We start from the raw sequence: 19,752 nt of genomic DNA on the forward strand, positions 1-19,752 counted from the left end.
ACGCTCCTCACAGACAGTCACCCGGAGGAAACCCACGCAGACACAGGGAGAACACACCACGCTCCTCACAGACAGTCACCCGGAGGAAACCCACACAGACACAGGGAGAACACACCACACTCCTCACAGACAGTCACCCAGAGGAAATCCACGCAGACACAGGGAGAACACACCACGCTCCTCACAGACAGTCACCCGGAGGAAACCCACGCAGACACAGGGAGAACACACCACACTCCTCACAGTCACCAGGAGGAAACCCACGCAGACACGGAGAACACACCAAACACATTATAGCTCAATTATAGCTTTTGAATATTACACTCAGGACGATGGTATTAGATATAACAAAAATATATTTACAACTTTGACTACAATACAAACTGAGGAGTTTTTTGCAGGCAGGTATGAAAAAGTACAAAGTTTTGATACAGGTTATTGTTTTTAACTTCTCTACAGAAACAATATTATGAAATTACTCTAGTAATGTCATTTATCCTCCACAGATTCATACCATACATTTCTCAGGCCTTCACAGAGGCCCAGCTGCAGGGCGTCAGAATGAGTCACAGATACAAGTTACAGCCTCATATCTGACATTGTTTCTCTCACCATACTCTTCCCTTTACCCTTTCACTACCGTCAGACCTTCTTCATGTTTCTCTATCAGGAATGAATGGTGCCCCATGCTATACCTGTTATAATTCTCTTTATTCTTTTGCAAAACACAGAAGTCATATAAACAAAGAAAAAATTGACCTTAAACAAAATATTTAACACTGCTGATGGGCTTATAATCTGTACAAGATTTACTGATTATTCTTCTGGAGCTAGTCTTTATCTGTAATACCTTCATAGACACCAGCTCTTCACAACTGACTGATAATATCAACCAGCTGATATCAGTCACTGTGAAACATCCAGCTTTAGATTTTATTAGAACGGTTGAACTGATTGCATCTAAAGAAATAGTAGCAGGGCAATTCCACTTAAACTGGTTAGATACATGAACAGTAGCTTCCAGAAATGTACAGAACACTGGATTCTTTCTCTTAGGAATACTCCAGAGGATGAGTGGAACCTGCAGAAACATCTGGAGGCTGCAGCTGGTCTACAATATCATCAAGTCATATACGGTTTACAGGGGGTTCAAATATTGAGCTGCATGTCAGAAACTGGATAAAGATAGTAGCTCTTTGGGACTAAATGAGTCTGCCTCAATAAAGAATCACACCGGCCACATGAATGTATGAAAATAAACCCAAAAAGGAGTGGTTTGAGAAAGAGATACAAAAGAAAATCAATTTTCTTAGTGCACTTTTAAACACGTCTGCAACCGACATTCAACCTTCGTTCTTAAATGCTGATGAGATCCTATGTACAATCCAGAAGTGAATCCACATCCAAAAAGTCACAACAGATATTTTCGTATATATGAAACAACAGAAAAATGTAAGGACTTTGTACATCTTGACTTTAAAAATGAACATTTGGCTCTTGGCAAAACGTAAACAGAGAAGTGTGTGACACAGTCTGGATTACACAACTTGATTGACATCAGCTTTTTTCTTTGATGTGAAATTGCAAACACTTCTCCTCAGTGTCCACAGCAACAGCAGGTCACAGACCAAAACTGATCTAGGGTCAGATCCAGTCTGTCCTGTTTATTTGGACACGAACAGCTAAACTTGATTCTTGACTCTCTTTTCAGCACAATACACAAGCCACAGAATAAAGGCTAGTACACTACACGAGCACAGGGCCAGTCAAACGTCAGAAGCCACACAAAGATCTGTACAAGTCACCTCACATTTATATAGTTTTAAACACTGGGACCCGTGCTTTCAATCACCCCCACAGCATATTACTCCGAGTTGTTAAGTTTCTGTGCATTTCCCTTTAAACTCCTTAAAGATGTTTGTGTGGCCCTTAATATTCAACTCACCCAGCATTATCTGGGATATATACACACACACACACACACACAGTCACTGGTCATTGCTCTTGTTTTTCTAGTGCTGTACCGGTCACCAGCAGCAGATTACATGCCATGAACTGGACATTAAGAACTCCGCTGGTTTCACCTGTGTAAAGTCCCACCAGTTCTCCACTGGATCCGTCTGCGGCTGCTGCTGCCCCTCCGTGAGAATTACGGATGTCCCAGATTCGTACTGTATTATCCAGGGCAGAGGAAGCCACCAGTGCACTGTCAGGGCTGAAGGAAAGGCTTGTTACGCTGTCTGCATGACCCCGCAGGTCTTTAAACAGAGTACCAGACGCCAGGTCCCACAGTTTGACCCTCTGGTCCTCTCCAGCTGAGGCCAGGTACTTGCCGTTCGGTGAAAATGCCAGGGACAAAACAGGGCCTCGATGACCTGTGAATAAACGGACAGAATTGCCTTGCTGAGTGCTCCACAGCCGCACGGTCTTATCTGTGGATCCTGTAGCGATATAGTTAGAATTAGGGTGGAATTTAACACAGTCTACGTCGGACAGGTGCCCTGCATAAATCCTCAGTGGGTAAGTGCGTTGGAAGGTCCAGAGCCGTGCCGTACGGTCCTGGGATGCCGTGCAAAAGTACAGGCTGCAGGGGCTGACGTCCACATCCCAAACTGGGTATGCATGTCCCTGGTATAGAGCTGCGTTTGTGAAGCTGCTCAGATCCCAGTAGCGCACCGTGGAGTCTTCAGAGCAGGACAGCAGGCCAGAGCTGTCAGTCAGGAAAGCCGTGCGGTACACAGGGCCACAGTGAGCATGCAGCGTCTTAATCTCACTGCCTGAGGCATCCTCCTCGTCTGCCTGAGCAAAGAACATAGCATCATTAAAGAGAGCAAGGATTTATAGGGGATTCTGAGGTGAGAAATGAATATATCACATTTAAGAACCATATTTTAGCAGGTTGACTTATTTGAATTCCCAAATATAATAAATAAATAAAGATTTATTACAAACACATACAGCCTTTCTATGTCCACACTCTTTTCTACTTGGATTAGATCAATGCACGATTCATATGTTTATATTACACACACACACACATTATATATATATATATATATATATATATATATATAATAAATAAAATACAGATCCACATAAAAAAGTTTAAGAATGCATGTGCTCCAAATATGAGAAAAGTCAGTTATTGATCCAGCTTAAGTTAAGAATGGGATTATTAAGTAGGGTTGGGCGATATGGCCCTAAAATTATATCATGATATTTCAGGGTTTTTTGGCGATATCGATATTGTTGGTGATATGAAATAACACGGAAAACGATTTTTTTTTATTTCAAGAACACACTACTGCAACAAAATAAATGTTATGTTAACATTTATTATTCATTCATTCATAATCTGTAACCCTTATCCAGTTCAGGGTCGCGGTGGGTCCAGAGCCTACCTGGAATCATTGGGCGCAAGGCGGGAATACACACTGGAGGGGGCGCCAGTCCTTCACAGGGCATATTTAGATTACTGATATTTTATTTCCAAACCACCTCCACACGACTGAAGTCACTCTTCTTTTGGAGCAAATATTTGAACGCAGAACAAATTTCCACTGTATCTGTCTCTGTGCCTAAATGACTCACGTAATGAATGTACGCCATATTACGTGTAACTGCAATGATGCATTATGTAAACAAGTCAGAATATCACGATACTGATTTTTTTTTTTTATCATTTAAAACATTTTTGCAATATTATTGCACATGATACGATACGATACGATGAATGAGAAATGTGGACAATTATGCAAGACATGAAAATGGTCTGTGAACTCTTAGTATCGTGGACAGAGAGTAAAAATACTTTCACTCTAACCCAGGGGTGGCCTCAAAAAGCCGGTGTGGTTGCTGGTTTTTGTTCCAACCAAACAGGAGGTCACATGATCAGCTGTTTTACTGAGACCTACTAATTTAAGGAGTGAAATCAGATGTGCTCTGGCGTGAATGGACTAAAATCCAGCTGCCTCACTGGTTTACTTTACAGGTAAGATTTCCATCGACTGACTGTGGCCACTTACTTCCTCCTCCAGAACGTCACAGGCCAGCCGTATTTTGGCTACGTCAGCTCTGTGAGGGCCTGCCTTCAGTTTCCTCGCCCTCAGACTCCACAGTTTAACGGCAGAGTTATCGAAGCCTGCGGCGAGCAGGCGGCTGTCGGGCGATACCTCTGCCGTGTTGAGGAGCTGCTCCGTGTGCTGGAAGGCGTAGAAACACACAGTTGTTAACGAAGGGGGTCCCTCCCTCACACGTTTAATACAGTCCTGAAGAGCCTCCAGAGTGGCCTCGTTCTGGGGTAACCCCGTCGTGACCTCCACTGGCTCTGGACCCTCAGTCCCATCCACGCCAGCCCAGGTGCTGGAGGAAGTGGAGTTGGAGTTTCCAGAATTGAGCCCTGTTCCGTAGAGCTGGTAGTCAGTTCGACGCACAGCAGTCACCTCCACCTGCGGAAGAGTAAAACAGTATTTCAGTTTCCCATTCAGAGCTGATTATACACAACATCAGCATGGCTGGGATTTGGTCCTAGACACAATGACACAGAAAAAGCGCTGGTGTTCTGCAACAACACCACCTTGAGTTTATTAAGCACCATAAATTAATAAACAGCCACAATAAGCCACGAGACAATATTTCCACCCTTTATTTGGTTCCAACCAAGTAAATATTATGGTAACTAGACTGTGACAGGACTGTTGCCAAACAAATGTTTTTCTCCACACTAGCGTGCTACTTTGTGTAGGTCTATGTTACTGCAGGCCAGTTTTTGCAAGTGGAGAAGGCACTGTGTGTGTTTAAATACATCGACGTTTTCAGTATGCAGAGAAATAAGTTACAACAGTGTCCCATCGTAGATTTAAAGCTGTTTTGAGCAGAATACTCTCCATTGTCTAAACACAGGTGAAGGTACCCGTGGCACTCTTTAAATCTCCCTCTCGTGTGACCGTGCTAACGGTTAATATAACAATCCTGCAGAGCAGAGTGAAACAAAAACATTTAAAAGTCCCAGGCCTCTTACACTCTATAAAAGCAGTCATGCAATTAATGTCGCTTGTCCAAACCGATTACATGGTCAGTGGAATATCACTGTGATTTTGAAGCTGGAATTATAAGGTAAAAATACTACTTAGAGTTGCTTTAAAGAATTTGACCATCTGATTAAACAAGCAGAATTAAGTTGGACTCAGAATTAAGATTGAGACTCAACAGCACAATAAGTTTTCTATTATAAAGAGAACCACCTAAAAACTTGCATATATTATAATCACCTGAAGATGTGTGCTGAGCACTCTGCAGATGGTGCTGTTGTCATCGCTCTGCAGGTAACGCAGCAGGTAACTGTACGCTTGGTCAGTCAGGTGGACCACGTATTTGTGGTCTAGCAGAGCACACAATTTGGAATTAGAGGCCACATCCTGCCAAACACATAAAGTGTGGAAGTAAATAAAGATTAGACAGTCTAATTCCTGAGTGACCGCTGGTGCAAGCTGGTGACATCATTGTGACTGACCTGTGGTGTAAGAACTCCCCGAAGCTGCTCCACAATAGCTTTCTGCTCAGCGTCCTGCTGAAAGAAGGAGTGGAAACGACTGTAGAAGGCATCTACTGCCCCCTTCAGGCCACAGCGTGCCATGTCCAGGTGCAGGTAGAGGAAGAGTGGAAACAGCACAACGCTTACCTCCCTCGCCCATGGAATCTCTGTCTCTGAGAAAGGGTGTGGGGGAAATATAGACAGAGGAGGAGAGAGAGAGAAAGTGAAAAGAAGCCTCCAGATGAAGTGACTCTCTAGCACCCAGAGTGTCTAATGTCTTCATATTTAAAATCACTTTTACAGCAACTATAATAAAAGGCCACAAGCAGGGACAGATTTTGTTATCTGTTCAGAAAAGGACAGATATTCTTCAAACATGTGCCTTCATTTTGCAATGACAAAGTATCACATAAATATTGGATCAAGTTCACATGGTCCTACAATGTTCTGCCTGGGTTTACACCAGCAGTATTCATTTAAAATTCAGTGATTCACATCGCTGTTTAAGATTAATGCCATGTTTTCTGAACCTTTATGACACTGGTTTAGAACCAGCTGAAGGTAGATTTCCCACAACCTTCTCTGTCCCCATCTTTAAACACTCGCTTTTCAGCAAGATTTTGGAGCAAACCACGTTGTCCTCACGTTTACGTCCCTCTTGCTGTCTCTAGTGAACTAGGGTACTTGAAGGGTAAATAATCAGTTTGAGAAAAGCTACTACCATATTAACTGGTTTCTCATTAATTTATTACATATTGGTGATGGATACAGGTCCAGACGGAGGTGATGCCCAGTTTATTCCATTACAGGATGCCTCTGATTACACATTGGAAATGTTCCTCCTTCATAAACAACACTTTTGAATTCTCTCAATCATTGATCAGGTCTAACAGGACAAGGACTGTTCAGCCTGTGCTGTACTCACCCGACAGAAAGGCTCGTAATCTGGAGAACTGAGTGTCATACTGCTGAGAGTCTGACTGGCACGGAGCTGCAGATACCACGTTGGCACAACTAGACTCTGTCTGGACTAGAGACAGAGAAAGAGAGGAATGTTCCTTCAGAATAAACAGGCAAGTTTGGACTACAAAGCAAAATAAAACCTCCTACAATATCTTTAGTTAACTGGGTTCAACCAGATTCTGACAAAGAACAGGAATACTGATCAAAACAAGAACAAGCTAGTAGTCTAAAAATCAACAGATCAACAATCTGAGGCCAACTCAAGTTAAAACGTTCTAAATAGAAAACCAACTGATTAAAACCAGCAAGTAACTTTATAAAATTTATTTATTTGCTTTTTTCACACAAAAGAGAGAAAGTGTGTATTAATCATGGAAAATTATATTTATCTTCTACCAGATTTTTTTTCTGTAGAGAATCAATATTTTCTTTCCCACAATGGTTCACTAACTTACCTGTGAGACTAGCTGCCATTTCCTCCGCAGACTGAGACAGCTTGGCTCCTTTCAGTGAGCCATCAGTGTCCACATACTGCCTTCTCTTCAGATACTGCGTCACTGCGTACTGGATCTGCTCCGTCCGGGCTCGCTTCATCCCCTGCACAAAAAAATATCATAAACTTATTGTTAGATTAGTCACAAAACACCAAGTTTGTTATTCATGCTCATAATGTACATTTAACATGGTCTTGTAGGGCTGTCTTTCAACAAAACCCCTTGTAAATACACACTGATGCATTGCAATGCATTATTCTGAAGATACTGATTTTATTTCTCAGGGGTTTATATGTTTGTTTCTACGTGCTGTGGTGTGATACTGTTGTGCAGTTTGCTGTAATGGTTGATCAGTTCTTTGCCACTTTTTCTGTGTCAATTATAATTATTATATTTCAAAATCAAGGGGACTCATCTTAATCCTACTGCCCAAGTCAAAATATTAAACAGAAATATAGGACGATAATACGTTATATTTGACTTAAGATATCATGTTGGCAACATTGTTACTGAAACAGTCATGCCAATAAAGCCAAGCTTAATTATTATATCTTTATATACATTAGAAAATAATTAAGGGAGAGTTTTACACATTTAAACCGACGTATAATGGTCAAAAATCTATAGTTTGTCCATTGTAATTTGTTAATAGAGACCCTAGTGTCTTATCAGATTAAGTAGCTACCGAAGCTGAGTTTAATTTCTTACATGAATTTCCCCCTTCCACCTTAAATGTTACACATTTACACCAATGTCTTAAACCGTATCCAGGACATTTACGACTGTAAATGCAGACCCAATACCCACACTGCAGATAAAAAAAATCGAGATTTCTGTCAGCTCCTTTTTTAAATTTCCCGTTTCAATTTAATTAGTGTAGACGTTAAACCGCTGTTCCGTTTAAGGTGGAACGGATGAGGAGCTAACAGCGGCAGAAGTCGCTAGGTAACACTGCTTCTTGACCGTGCTTTAAGTAAATTTTCTTCACTCGAAACCACTTAAATAGACCATATACATTCATACTCACTGCATATCTTTCGCTCTTCCACTAAAAAGAAGGAAAAACAGATTTTTCGTATTAAAAAGATACAGTAAGTTTGAAAGTGTTGAGGTTCATTATCTGTTCAGAGGCTCCATTCACTGCACCGGCCTCGGTGAAGCCAGCCACAACAAACAAATACTTTATCTTAATATTCCCTATTCTTTCTACACTGATTTCACTTTATTATTTATTTGAATTCTTTAACTGTGGTTAAATTTTTTTTATCAGAAGAATGTTTTTTTCGTTTTAATTTTTTATTAAAAAAAAATTCAAAGAGGCTTTTAATTTGTTTTATTACGGTTATGTATGTGTCAATGTCATAAGTTTTAAAAAATGTTTAAAAATAGTTTTAAAATAGTTTTAATTAATTGCTAATTATTCCATTTTAAATTGCAAGTAATTAGGTGTAATTAATTTTTTAAGTAGCTAAACATCAAAAATACGTTTTTGATCATAATTCATAAGTATCAATTTAAGGTAAAATAACAAATATCAAATAACATAAATACAACATTTAATAATTCATTAAAACATAGTTGATATAAAATAGTTATGAAATATTTTGAACACAATTTTGAATAAATATTAATAAAAAATTATATTAACAGGAAATTATTTTTTATTACCAATTAAAATACAAATCTCAGTTTATTACTTAGGTAAAAAAAATAATTATTTCACTCAAGAGAAACTATTATTATTTACTTATTTTTATTTTATAAAGTTAAAATAAATAAACCAAAAAATGTATTAGTTTTATTTTGTAAATGTAAATAATTATAACAATTTATACAATTATTGTTAATCAATTTTAAAATGCGCAGCACGGTGGAGCAGCAGGCTGTGAGGAGTTTGGTGTGTTCTCCCTGTGTCCACATGGGTTTCCTCCAGGTGCTCCGGTTTCCTCCCACGGTCCAAAAAAAATAAACCCATGTTGGTAGGTGGATTGGCAACTTAAAAATGTCCATAGTTTTGTATGTGTGTTTGTGTGTGTGTGTGTGTGTGTGTGTCATTATTTGAAGGACTAGCACACCCTCCACTGCCTTGTGCCCAGTGTTTCTGGGTAGGTTCCAGACACACCGCAACCCTGAACTGGATAAGGGTTACAGACAATGAATTAATTCATAATTTTAAAATATGGTTAAATTAATATACTTATTTTATTAAATAGCCAAAATATCAGAGCTACATTTTGTTTCAATTCATTAAGAGTAATTAAATAAAATAAAATAAAAAAAATCATATATATTATTCATCAAATATATTTTATGAACAAAATTAAATATATTTAAAATTAAATGCTAATAAAATATGAACAAATATTATTAATTATTAAGATACCAGACTCAGTGTATTACTTCAAGTAACCCACCCCAGTAAGATCTATTAGGAACAATATTTTATTTTTTATTACAATAGCCATCTTGCAAGACTAATGTAATGAACAATAAAATGTTGTTCCTTATAATGTTAAAAAAATGTGTTGTTTGTATTTCTCTACCATAAAATCTGTGTTGGGGTGATATTAAGGCCTGTTCCAAATAAAATATGTCCTTTTCATGACAAAGGAAAAACATTAATTAATTCATTCATTGTCTGTAACCCTTGTCTACTTCAGGGTCATAGTGTGTCCGGAGCCTACCTGAAATCACAGGGCACAAGGTGGGAACACACCTTGGAGGGGGCACCAGTCCTTCACAGGGCGACACACACTCACACATTCACTCACACCTACGGACACTTTTGAGTCACCAATCCATCTTATGATGTGTGTTTTTGAACCATGGGAGGAAACCTGAGCACCTGGAGGAAACCCACACGGAGAAAACAGACCAAACACCGAACACAGCTCAAACCGACAGCCCCAGGATCCTGGAGCTGTGTGCCAGTGACACTACCTGCTGTGCGCCACTGTGCCACGAAGGAAATACACTCATTGACAAAATAAATAATGTACCAAGGAATAGTTTATGAAATTTCATGTGTGAATGTAACCCACACATTGCATATTTGCCCACAGATGTAGCTGGGCCTGTAGATCCTGCACACTCCAAGGTTGCTGAAGCTGGAGTACAGGCTGGTCCCATAAATGCTCAATTGGTGATAAATCTGATAACCCTTCAGGCCAAAGAAGTGTTGCAATCATGCAGAGACATTCCTGGGATACCCTTGCTGTGTGTAGGCAAGCATTATATTGTTGAAAAATGCCCATTGAAAGCCCTGCCATTAGAGACAATGCATGTGGCCGCAGGATGTCCTGCACATACCACTGAGCTGTTAGTGTCCCTAGAGGTACTGACTATATCGTATGCAACGGCCATCTTGCTTCTCTCAGTCCAGTGCTGGCCCCCCATCTCATATTCGGTCAACTTTTCAAGATATCTTTATATGCATCTTTAGAGGCATCTAGCAGTCCACAATCTCTCACCAAGAGGTACACAACCCAAAAGTAGCCTCTGTGAGCCTTCTTATAGGGCAGTGGGTGATGCACTTGTTTTACACACACTTGTGGCAAGACCCAGTACATTATCAGTCCACAACCTATAACCATTTACATAACTATCTGAGACATAATTGCATGCCAAGTTTTGTAGCAATCAAGGGTGCATTATTTTTCAGTTTAGTGTAATTTTATTTTGAGGAACTACTTGCAAACATAATGTTTATTCTACGCATGTGTTGACATTTTGTATGGCTATTGTAACCAGGCTGAGACATTGTAATCATTCATATGTTTAAAATGGGAGTGAAAGCGAGAACTTAATTATCACATCTCAGTTTCATCCAAATTATTTTAATCATTAGCTCACTGTATTCACTGAATACTAGAATATTTACATCTAATTTATTCAATCATACAATTAGAAACCAAGAATAATAAACAGTAATTATCTAAACTTTAATCACCTGTATATTTATTTTACAATAAAAACTGCATCAGACATCAACCAACAAACATTGTATCCATAGGCATATTGCTAGCTCAGTAGTTAATGCAAAAAGTAAAAGCTAGGGGTGAATGCTTAGCCTGACCTTATTTTCATGTCCTAGAGCCATGAAGCTAATGTAGCTAACAAGTATGAGCTTACACTCCATCACACAATATATAGAACTAAATAATTACACATTTGAAGCCCATAAAGGTTTTCTGTTGCTTGAAACAGCATACTTTTCTGGCTTCTGACACTGTAACATAAGCCCCTTAAACACATGCAAAACCTGATTTTCCAGATTGTACCTGGAGGAACTCTATGTGTGAAGGTAAACGACCATAATATCTATATTGGACATCACACAGACTTTATGCTGCTAGCCCCCTAGTACAAACTCTGGGTAATGTTTGATCGAGCAAATGTGTGAACAGAGTCAGGAATATTCTGGAGAATCACGCTGTATTTCTGCCCACGCTGCACAGGTGCCACCCCATGCCTAAAGCACGTAGAACATTTCTAGCTGCAAAAACATGTCTGATGCAGAAAATCTCCTGGTCCACATTGGAGAAACTGGACTTTTTCTGGGGTTCATATGAGAAAACCGCTTTACTGTTACTAAACAGAACAAAAGCAAGTTGCATAGCTAACACCAGTAGAAGCAGTAATCTTGATGGCTGAATCAAGAGAATTTTTTGGTTTAGAGAATGTACATTTGTATTTTTACTAAGTGAATGAAAGATGATACACAATTGTTTAATACACAGCTCACTGGAAAAAGGGAAACTATAAATAAAAGCTTGTCCTTCTATTCTAGAGCTGTACTCAGTTCAGCTTTAAAGAGTCCAGTTCTGGAAAAATTAGCTTGGTTCTGGCTTCAGTCTTTGCTCCTGAAGCTTCTTCCCACAGTTCATGGCTAATGTAGCCACAGCGTAGGAGGACAAGATAACAATGGTGCTGCCTACAAAATGTGTGGAAGCTCCACGTGGGGTGACTCGCAAAACTTTTCTGGGAATTGATCCCTCTGCTCCAGATAAGGCCTGTGCAACTGGCTCCATGGATCCTTCTGGGGTTTTCTAGCTTTGTTATATTCCAATGCTCACTTGGAAGCTAATGTTATTGTATGTCCAGTTTAGACAAATTCGGTCTAATGTTCAAATTGTTGCATTAAAGTTGTTCTTGAAAAAATTTCGAAGCTGACAATGGCCCTGGGACATCAGTGGTACCTCCAGCTGAAAAACAGTGTCCAGTTTAATGTTGTATCCTTGAAATGCCTTTGAGGAAAGTTCAGTTGAAGGGTCCTTGTGCTTGAGAGTCTCTCAGTTAGTGTGGACGGTCACATCCTCCTTTCACAATAGAAAGCCTCTGTCTTGTCCCTTCTTATCTAACCACCTATTCCTCCTCTAACCCCGTCCCATAGCACGTCAAATCCCCCTCGTTAGCCGCTAGTTACATTGCATCAAAGGGCAAAGTGATAGCTGGCCAAGCACTAGATTAGCTAAGCCTGGATCACTCAGATGGACACTTCTGGATTTAATTCTATTAGAAGAGCCCTACTGGGCATGGAGATAGGCCAATCACTACAGAGGATTTAAATGAGTAAACAGAGCAGCAGGGAACATGCTAGCCTCAATTGTTTAAAGAATTATCATATTTTCCACTGTTTACAGGACCAGAAAACTTATCAAACATAGGATCAGATATCTGCATTCACCTTCATCTCTAGATAATTGCATCCTACATTAAAAAAAGTTTGGAATCAATGGTTTTCAGTGGTGTAGAACCTTTATTTAAAAAATTATATATTTTACTTATTATATATACAATAAGTCACCCTCAGGGCCACCTAGGTCTTCAGAGAAGGTCAAAGATTAATGATTTCAGTGAAAACAGGTCAATGTTAATAAAGATTATCATCATGCTTGTTGTTTTTAAATATTGCATATATTAATGTAAGTTGTGTTAAGATTTCTTTGGAAAGAAAAAGCTTTTAATACCTCTTTCTCTGAGGTATCTGGGCAGATAAACCCAAGCAAGCTCTCCCATTGATTAGAACTTCATAGATTTAAATATTGAATATATTCATTCATTCATTCATTGTCTGTAACCACATTCAGTTCAGGGTCGTTGTGCATCAGGAGTCTACCCAGAATTACTGGCGCAAGGCGGGAACACACCCTGAACGGGGTGCCAGTCCTTCACAATGTGACACACTCACACATTCATTCACACCTACGGACACTTTTGAGTTGCCAATCCACCTACCAATGTGTTTTTGGACCGTTGGAGTAAACCAGAGCAGCCAGAGGAAACCCACACAGACACAGGGAGAACACACCAAACTCCTTTAATCAGTATATTCAGAGATCTTTGTTATCGCTGTAGGTAACACTGGATCCAGATATCTTTGCTGCTGTGAGAACAGCTAGAAGAGTAATTAGTTATGTGCTATCACAAGGGGGTTACAAACTCCTGGCTGCCAGCCAAAATCTGACAAAAAAACCTGACTCCAGGATCCTGGAAACTGCCCAGAATGCGCACCTGGCTTATCTGATATAGATACAGCAAAGGAAACCGTGTTTATCTACTGAATCAAAGTCTGTCATGATTGGATGTATACTACGAAGAGGTCAGTATCAGTCAGTTGTATATTTAATATTTCTGGCAAGGCATGAGTTCACTTGACCCTGCAACATGGAGGAAAGAGAGAAAGGATGCCCTCTAATCACAGGATACATACTTTGCCTTTTAACATGCCACACTGTGTTTTCCCAAGAGACAAAACTGGAGAGGAACATAACCTTCCTCTAATGCCATCAATTCCTTTGAAATTGAAACAACTCATGTTTTGCATGTTGCACTATTCATGTATTCTATATGACTCATCATACATGCAGAGAGCGATTGCATTGTGCCACAGTCTACAGCTATTGAAATGAAGGCACAGCCTGGAGCTTGGAGACCCAGGCAGCAATAGGTCACTAAGGTCACAAGAGGGCAACTGGGGCCTTAATCTCATTCACTGTCTCAATGAGTTTCCAAGCTGGATCAGGACCCAGTTCCTGTACTGCTCAGTCAATCAGTTGCGGTAATTAGATTAGATGTACTTTTCCACTTATCGCTATAACAAGTACTCTTCACCTCCTGGGGCCTTTGTTCTCCTTTGAATTCAGTGCCATGTATCCCTTTTTATATTCCTTGAAATACAATTTGTTCATTAGATTGTGGTTCATTAGAGGTTATCAGATAAATTAAAGTGATACTCATCGTTCATCTCATTTCGTTACATCATGACTGGCCTACAGCTGCTTCCTTCTCATTGGTGTCCTATACAAAACAATCTCTCCTCTCCGATAATGGTTTAGCACACCGTAGTCAGTTGGATTCCTGCACCCCTACTGTCCTGCTGCATATAGATGCTTTGTTACTGCTCTTCTGTTTTTCCTGAAGTTCAGATTTGTCACTGCTGGGGTTTGATCCTTCAGTGTCATGGCTCCCAAACTAAGGAACACAGTGCCACAATCTCATAAGGGACATATTCTCTCAGAATCCGAATGAACTATTTAATTCCATGTTTTGTGACTTAGGCACATCACAAAAACTGACTGGGTGGTCTTCTTTCTTGTTTCACAGTGCGTGGGTTGGTGGACTCAGGATCCATACACATGCAATGAACAAATATTCTTTTCATAATATGTCCCCTCAGCTTAAATTTTCTTTTTATCACAGTATTTTCATTTGCCTCTTTTCTCGAATGCATTTTTTTTAAAGTTACCTTGCGTAAGTGAATGGCTTTTTATTATTATTATTATTATATTTTACTGTGCTTACAAAAACTACATAAAATAAAATTGCTGGTTAAATGATACCTATAATAGAAGTCAGTTTTCAGATGCTTCTGAAACTCCACTGTATGTGTTTTGAGTTTTATGTTTTCCAGTTTTCTAGACATAGAGAAATCTGAAATAATTTCCCATGTGATTCATTCTATGCTAGAGATGAGGCAGGGAGATTGAAAAATAGTAGAGTATTTCTTTAAAAGAAAAGGTCAAAAGCACAGGGATTAGCAGGGACACGCACACTGAGACAATAATACTCATTACATACAGAAAGGGGCTCTCATAGCAGATAAACTGTTTGAAAATGAGGATGTTACTCTGTGCTGCTGATGCAACAAGCTGTAATTAGTTAATTGACTGTTCCAGGATGACTCGGCGTGCGTAACTGATTCCATTAAGCTGCATTTTGGTGCCGACTATAAACCATCCATCATCTCTGCTCCAAAGCAATGGAGTGAAAGTATGGAAATTAGATGACAGAAAAAGCAGGAATTAAAGCAAATTAGGGAAATACCTCATTTTCAAAGGTGCATGGACAGTTAGTGTGAAATTGTCCACAGGTGTGTGAGTGTGCGAGCGAGAGGGTGATCCCCTGATGGATTGATGCTGTGTCCATGCCTTATTCCTAATGATTATAGGTAGGCTTTAAAGAAACCCTAAACAGGGGCAAATGGTTCCAGAAGATGAATGAATAATTCATGAATGACACGATCGGTTGCACAGCATCTGTACGGTAAACATGAATAACAAAATGAACAACACTTGCCTAAAGTGCGTCATAATAAAAAACAAACACACATTTCCCTCTCAACCTAAAAGTAGCTGTTCAACCAGCTCAGAGAGTTGAGGTGACGGTTTGTGTTTCTCAGTAGAAGAAACCATGGTCCATGTCTTCACCCTCATCTATGGCTGTGAGCACTGGGAGATGACTGAAAGAACAAGATCACGAATACATGAGACAGAAATAAGGTCTCTTTGCTGTATATTTGCTTATAGTAATATGTGTTGACACATAGGGGCATTGTATTGTACATTTTTTGTATAGTCCCAGCTCAAATACAAACTTTGTAGCCCGCAGGGAGCTTGTTTATTAGTTAATGAAATGGACAAAGTCTGTTAGAGGAAGAGAACATAGAAACCTGCGGTGTACAGTTCTCCAGGTCGAAGTTTGGGACTTACGTGAATCTCTGTAAAATGTTAACCTCTTTCCTTCTCATATTGTTTCATTGTCCTGCTCCGTCCTTTTCCATCCTCCACTCTGTACAACCCCATTTTTGTCTCACCTTCTCAGCTTCACCCCTTCCCCATGGATAACCGTCTCTTATTTTATTCAATGGCTCTCAGACTTTGACCCATTTCTGTGTAAGGCAGTGAGGGATGATCTCAGAGCAGAATGCAGAGAGAGAGGTAAGTTACTCACTAAGAGTGTTGTTAATGGCAGTGTAAAAAATGCATAACATACATTTATGGTGTAACAGTGTGGTGTTAGCCGATCACTGTGCGGTTTACATTAATGCTAACAATCGTCCACTGTGATGTTCCTCATAAAGATCCAGTTTATTCCAAATTAGTTAATCAGCTAATGCTCTCAAGTTAGCTGAAGTAACAGAATTCACTCTTAATGTCCTCCTTTAAGCATGTTGAGCTCTTATCTTCCTTTCACTCCTCTAAGATAAAGCATGTGCTAGTTTTTGCACTCCCAGTTTGATAGCATTATGTGTTGGTAAAGCTCTAGCTAGCAAAATACTGGAAAGAAACAACAACAACAACCCCAAAACAAGTCTAAATCTCTACATACTTGCTTCAATCATTCCAGCTGTTATGTACTCTACTGACATCAGTTGTCTTAATAGAAAAATGTCTCCAGAATTCAGATTAACTGCTAATAAATGTTTTGCTATATGCTATAAGTATGTTGAGCTCTTATCTTTCTTTCACTCCTTTAAGATAAAGCGTGTGCTAGTTTTTGCATTCCCATTTTGATAGCATTATGTGTTGGTAAAGCTCTAGCTAGCAAAATACTAGAAAGAAACAACAACAACAACAACAACAACAACAACAACAACTCCAAAACAAGTCTAAATCTCTACATACTTGCTTCAATCATTCCAGCTTTAACATACTTTACTGACATCAGTTATCTTAATAGAAAAATGTCTCCAGAATTCAGATTAGCTGCTGATAATGTTTTGCTATATGATTTATGCTCATTTATTCAACAACTGTGTACAGTACAGGAATTATCAAGTTTATTTTAGATAACTATTTTAGTTGTCATCATGAGATATTGTGTACTGAGTGTGCAGTATGCTAAGTGCTATTTGCAGGGTAAGTTTTTATTAGCTGTTAGCTACATTATACTTGTAGCCCCAGTGTAGATCAACAGAAGCAAACTTTAGACACCAAACATGTCTTGTTGATGGACTACAAGGAAAAGAGTAAAATTGTTATAATTTCTTTCTATATTAATTGGTTTTGATATTACTTTATTCAATGTGTATTGTGTCTTTCTTTTGTGTGTGTGAAAACAGGGCTTCTTCAAATAGGTAATTTACACATTTTATGATGTAAACTGGAGAGAGAGGCAAAGTAAATGAGAAGATTAGTGCCCCTGTGTGTGTGTGTGTGTGTGTGTGTGTGTGTGTGTGTGTGTGGGTGGGTGTTCCTAGAATAATAGCTCTGTCCTTTCCCCATCTGTTTAGGGTGCACAGTCGGGTGCTGAGGCTCAGAAGTGTCGCTCTGCTCCTAATGGCTTTATCCCCACTGCCAGAAATAAGGCCATGTCTAAAAATGTTCTCTGAATAAATGGGAGCATGGTTTCTGAAGCTAATACAAAGGCTCTGCTTTAGATGACATAACGCCGCCCTTAACACTTAACTCTCTTTGTCCTCCCTTCTCAGGCACAGTGTCAGTGTAATTCAGTCACGTGGCATCCCAAACTCTTTACTGTGCCCGTTTCAGATACTGTCCACTTAAGTCAACACTGCAGATCTAACAGGACATGACAATGCACACTAGTGCACACACTACAATTTTACTCAGATTTAACAAATTAAAAACAACTAGGCCTCATTCAGATTTTAATATTTTCACTTTATCAGACATCTTCTCCTATCTCCACCTCCACCTAAAGAGGCCAAAGTGTTAGTGGTTCATTACGGTAAAGAAATCTGTTTAGATTACCTGAAACAGTACATATCAGCAGGAATGGTTTTATTTACACTGGTCTGGTGCAGCTTTAGCATGTCCCCTCGCTGGGTAATGCTAGTTTATCATAATACGGTGTCCAAAATGCCTCAGCAATATACAGACTTCTCTTAAATTACAGGAATTTAAAAAAAAACAGATGGAATTCTACATCAAAACTCAACATGAACATGTTAACACACCTAGAGTTGCCAGCTTTCCTAAACTGAACTAAAGAATTTACTTATTTTATAGTAAAATAAATCTGTTTATGTATTTTGCAGATACTGTATCACTGTAAGGGTGGAACGGTGGTGCAACAGGTAGTGTTGCTGTCACACAGCTGTGGGTTCAAGTCCCGCTCCAGGTGACTGTCTGTGAGGAGTTTGGTGTGTTCTCCCTGTGTCCGCGTGGGTTTCCTCCGGGTGCTCCGGTTTCCTCCGGGTGCTCCGGTTTCCTCCCACAGACCCTAAAACACATGTTGGCAGGTGGATTGGCGACTCAAAAGTGTCCATAGGTGTGTGTGTGTGTGTGTGTGTGTCTGTGAAGGACTGGCGCCCCCTCCAGGATGGGTCCCGTCTTGCACCCAGTGAATCCAAGTAGGCTCCGGACCCACCACGACCCAGAACTGGATAAGGGTTACAGATAATGAATGAATGTATCACTGTATAACTACTGTACTCTTTTACACTGTTCATTAATTACAGTAAGATCTGAAATGGAAGCATCTTATCGGTATAAGAGGTCAAAAGGTTTCATCCTCATTACGTTACCATATTTTATCACATGTCCAGTAAAAATGTCATGTAATATTTTATGTTAAAACAAATTTGTTGTATTTTAAAGTACTGTTATGTCCTGGGTTTAATATAAGACTGGTCTGCTTATTTAGGACACCTACATTACTCACTGTTAATCTTAAATGTTGTTAAGCACAAACTGAGGTGAGGATATTTCTCTATTCCTGCTCCATATGTAGGTAATATGGACATGTCTTTGCTGTTTTGAATTTCTTAAGATGGAATGTCTCCAAACATGAAATTAACTTCTGTGGTAACTCAAAGAAGAAATAAAAACTTACAGACACGTTAAACTTCAGCCAAGTACAAACAGCTGTCGTTCTTTTACCCTCAAACATACTGTTCCACCTTAAAAGGCACAGAGATTCTGACATAGACAAACCAGAGAGAACAGTGTTTAATCAAAATGGAACATGTTTTTTACTGTCCAAGTACAGGACAATTTCGTATTTTATGGGACGGTCTGTAATCCTACAAATAGAGTTAACATGATGGCTAAATGGTACAAGTTAGCAAGTTGCTTGCAAAATGCTAACCCAGAGTAAAAATGTATTGCTCATAGGTTGCTCAGGAGACATAAATATGATTCTCCTAAAGTTTTTTAGGAGAAAAAAGAATCAGACCAAAAGGAGACATGAGACACGAGAGATAAAAAAGATAAAGGAGAGAGAGTTTTGTTCATCAGCCAAATCTCAAAGTCTCATTTGTCTTTCCATCTGATCTCATTATTGTCTGAGATAAGTACTGAGATATTAAGGAGATCTACTTTTTTGATTCTCCTTTTCTCTGGGTTACTAGCACCTTTAACATCATATAGTGTATTAGACATCATTAGTGTGTCCCCCATACTGCTGTAACACTTCCTTTCATGCATTATTCGTCTTTGTAGCATGTGAAGTCATCTTTGAAGCAGCCATTTCGTGAAGACTCTGAAGAAAGAGAGAGAATAATTTAATGGTAATATA

General features: G+C 39.3%; 1 protein-coding gene across 2 annotated transcripts; it reads right to left on the reverse strand.

The window, feature by feature from the left end:
- Positions 1–375: 375 nt before the first annotated feature.
- On the reverse strand, positions 376–8,151 carry taf5l (TAF5-like RNA polymerase II, p300/CBP-associated factor (PCAF)-associated factor). Of its 2 annotated transcripts, none has more exons than XM_066660874.1 (7): positions 8,018–8,151; positions 6,952–7,093; positions 6,459–6,563; positions 5,513–5,700; positions 5,271–5,417; positions 4,026–4,448; positions 376–2,799 (listed from the first exon to the last, which is right to left on the reverse strand). In XM_066660874.1, the coding sequence occupies exons 2-7, from the start codon at positions 7,088–7,090 to the stop codon at positions 1,996–1,998; spliced, it is 1,806 nt and encodes a 601-aa protein (XP_066516971.1). In that variant the 5' UTR covers positions 7,091–7,093; positions 8,018–8,151; the 3' UTR covers positions 376–1,995. The 2 variants fall into 2 exon arrangements, with proteins under 2 accessions (XP_066516971.1, XP_066516970.1); XM_066660873.1 differs by having other exon boundaries at positions 5,513–5,706.
- Between the last annotated feature and the right edge of the window lie 11,601 nt (positions 8,152–19,752).

Source organism: Hoplias malabaricus, chromosome 2 (assembly GCF_029633855.1).
Source record: "Hoplias malabaricus isolate fHopMal1 chromosome 2, fHopMal1.hap1, whole genome shotgun sequence".
NCBI lineage: Eukaryota > Metazoa > Chordata > Actinopteri > Characiformes > Erythrinidae > Hoplias > Hoplias malabaricus.

Excerpts from the sequence above, each read along its gene's own strand:
- taf5l (XM_066660873.1), bottom strand. The coding sequence starts at position 7,090 with ATGAAGCGAGCCCGGACGGAGCAGATCCAGTACGCAGTGACGCAGTAT. Across the intron at positions 4,449-5,270 it reads TGCTCAGCACACATCTTCAG|GTGGAGGTGACTGCTGTGCG; the intron begins GTGATTATAATA and ends ACTCTTCCGCAG. Across the intron at positions 2,800-4,025 it reads GTGACGTTCTGGAGGAGGAA|GCAGACGAGGAGGATGCCTC; the intron begins GTAAGTGGCCAC and ends TTCTTTGCTCAG.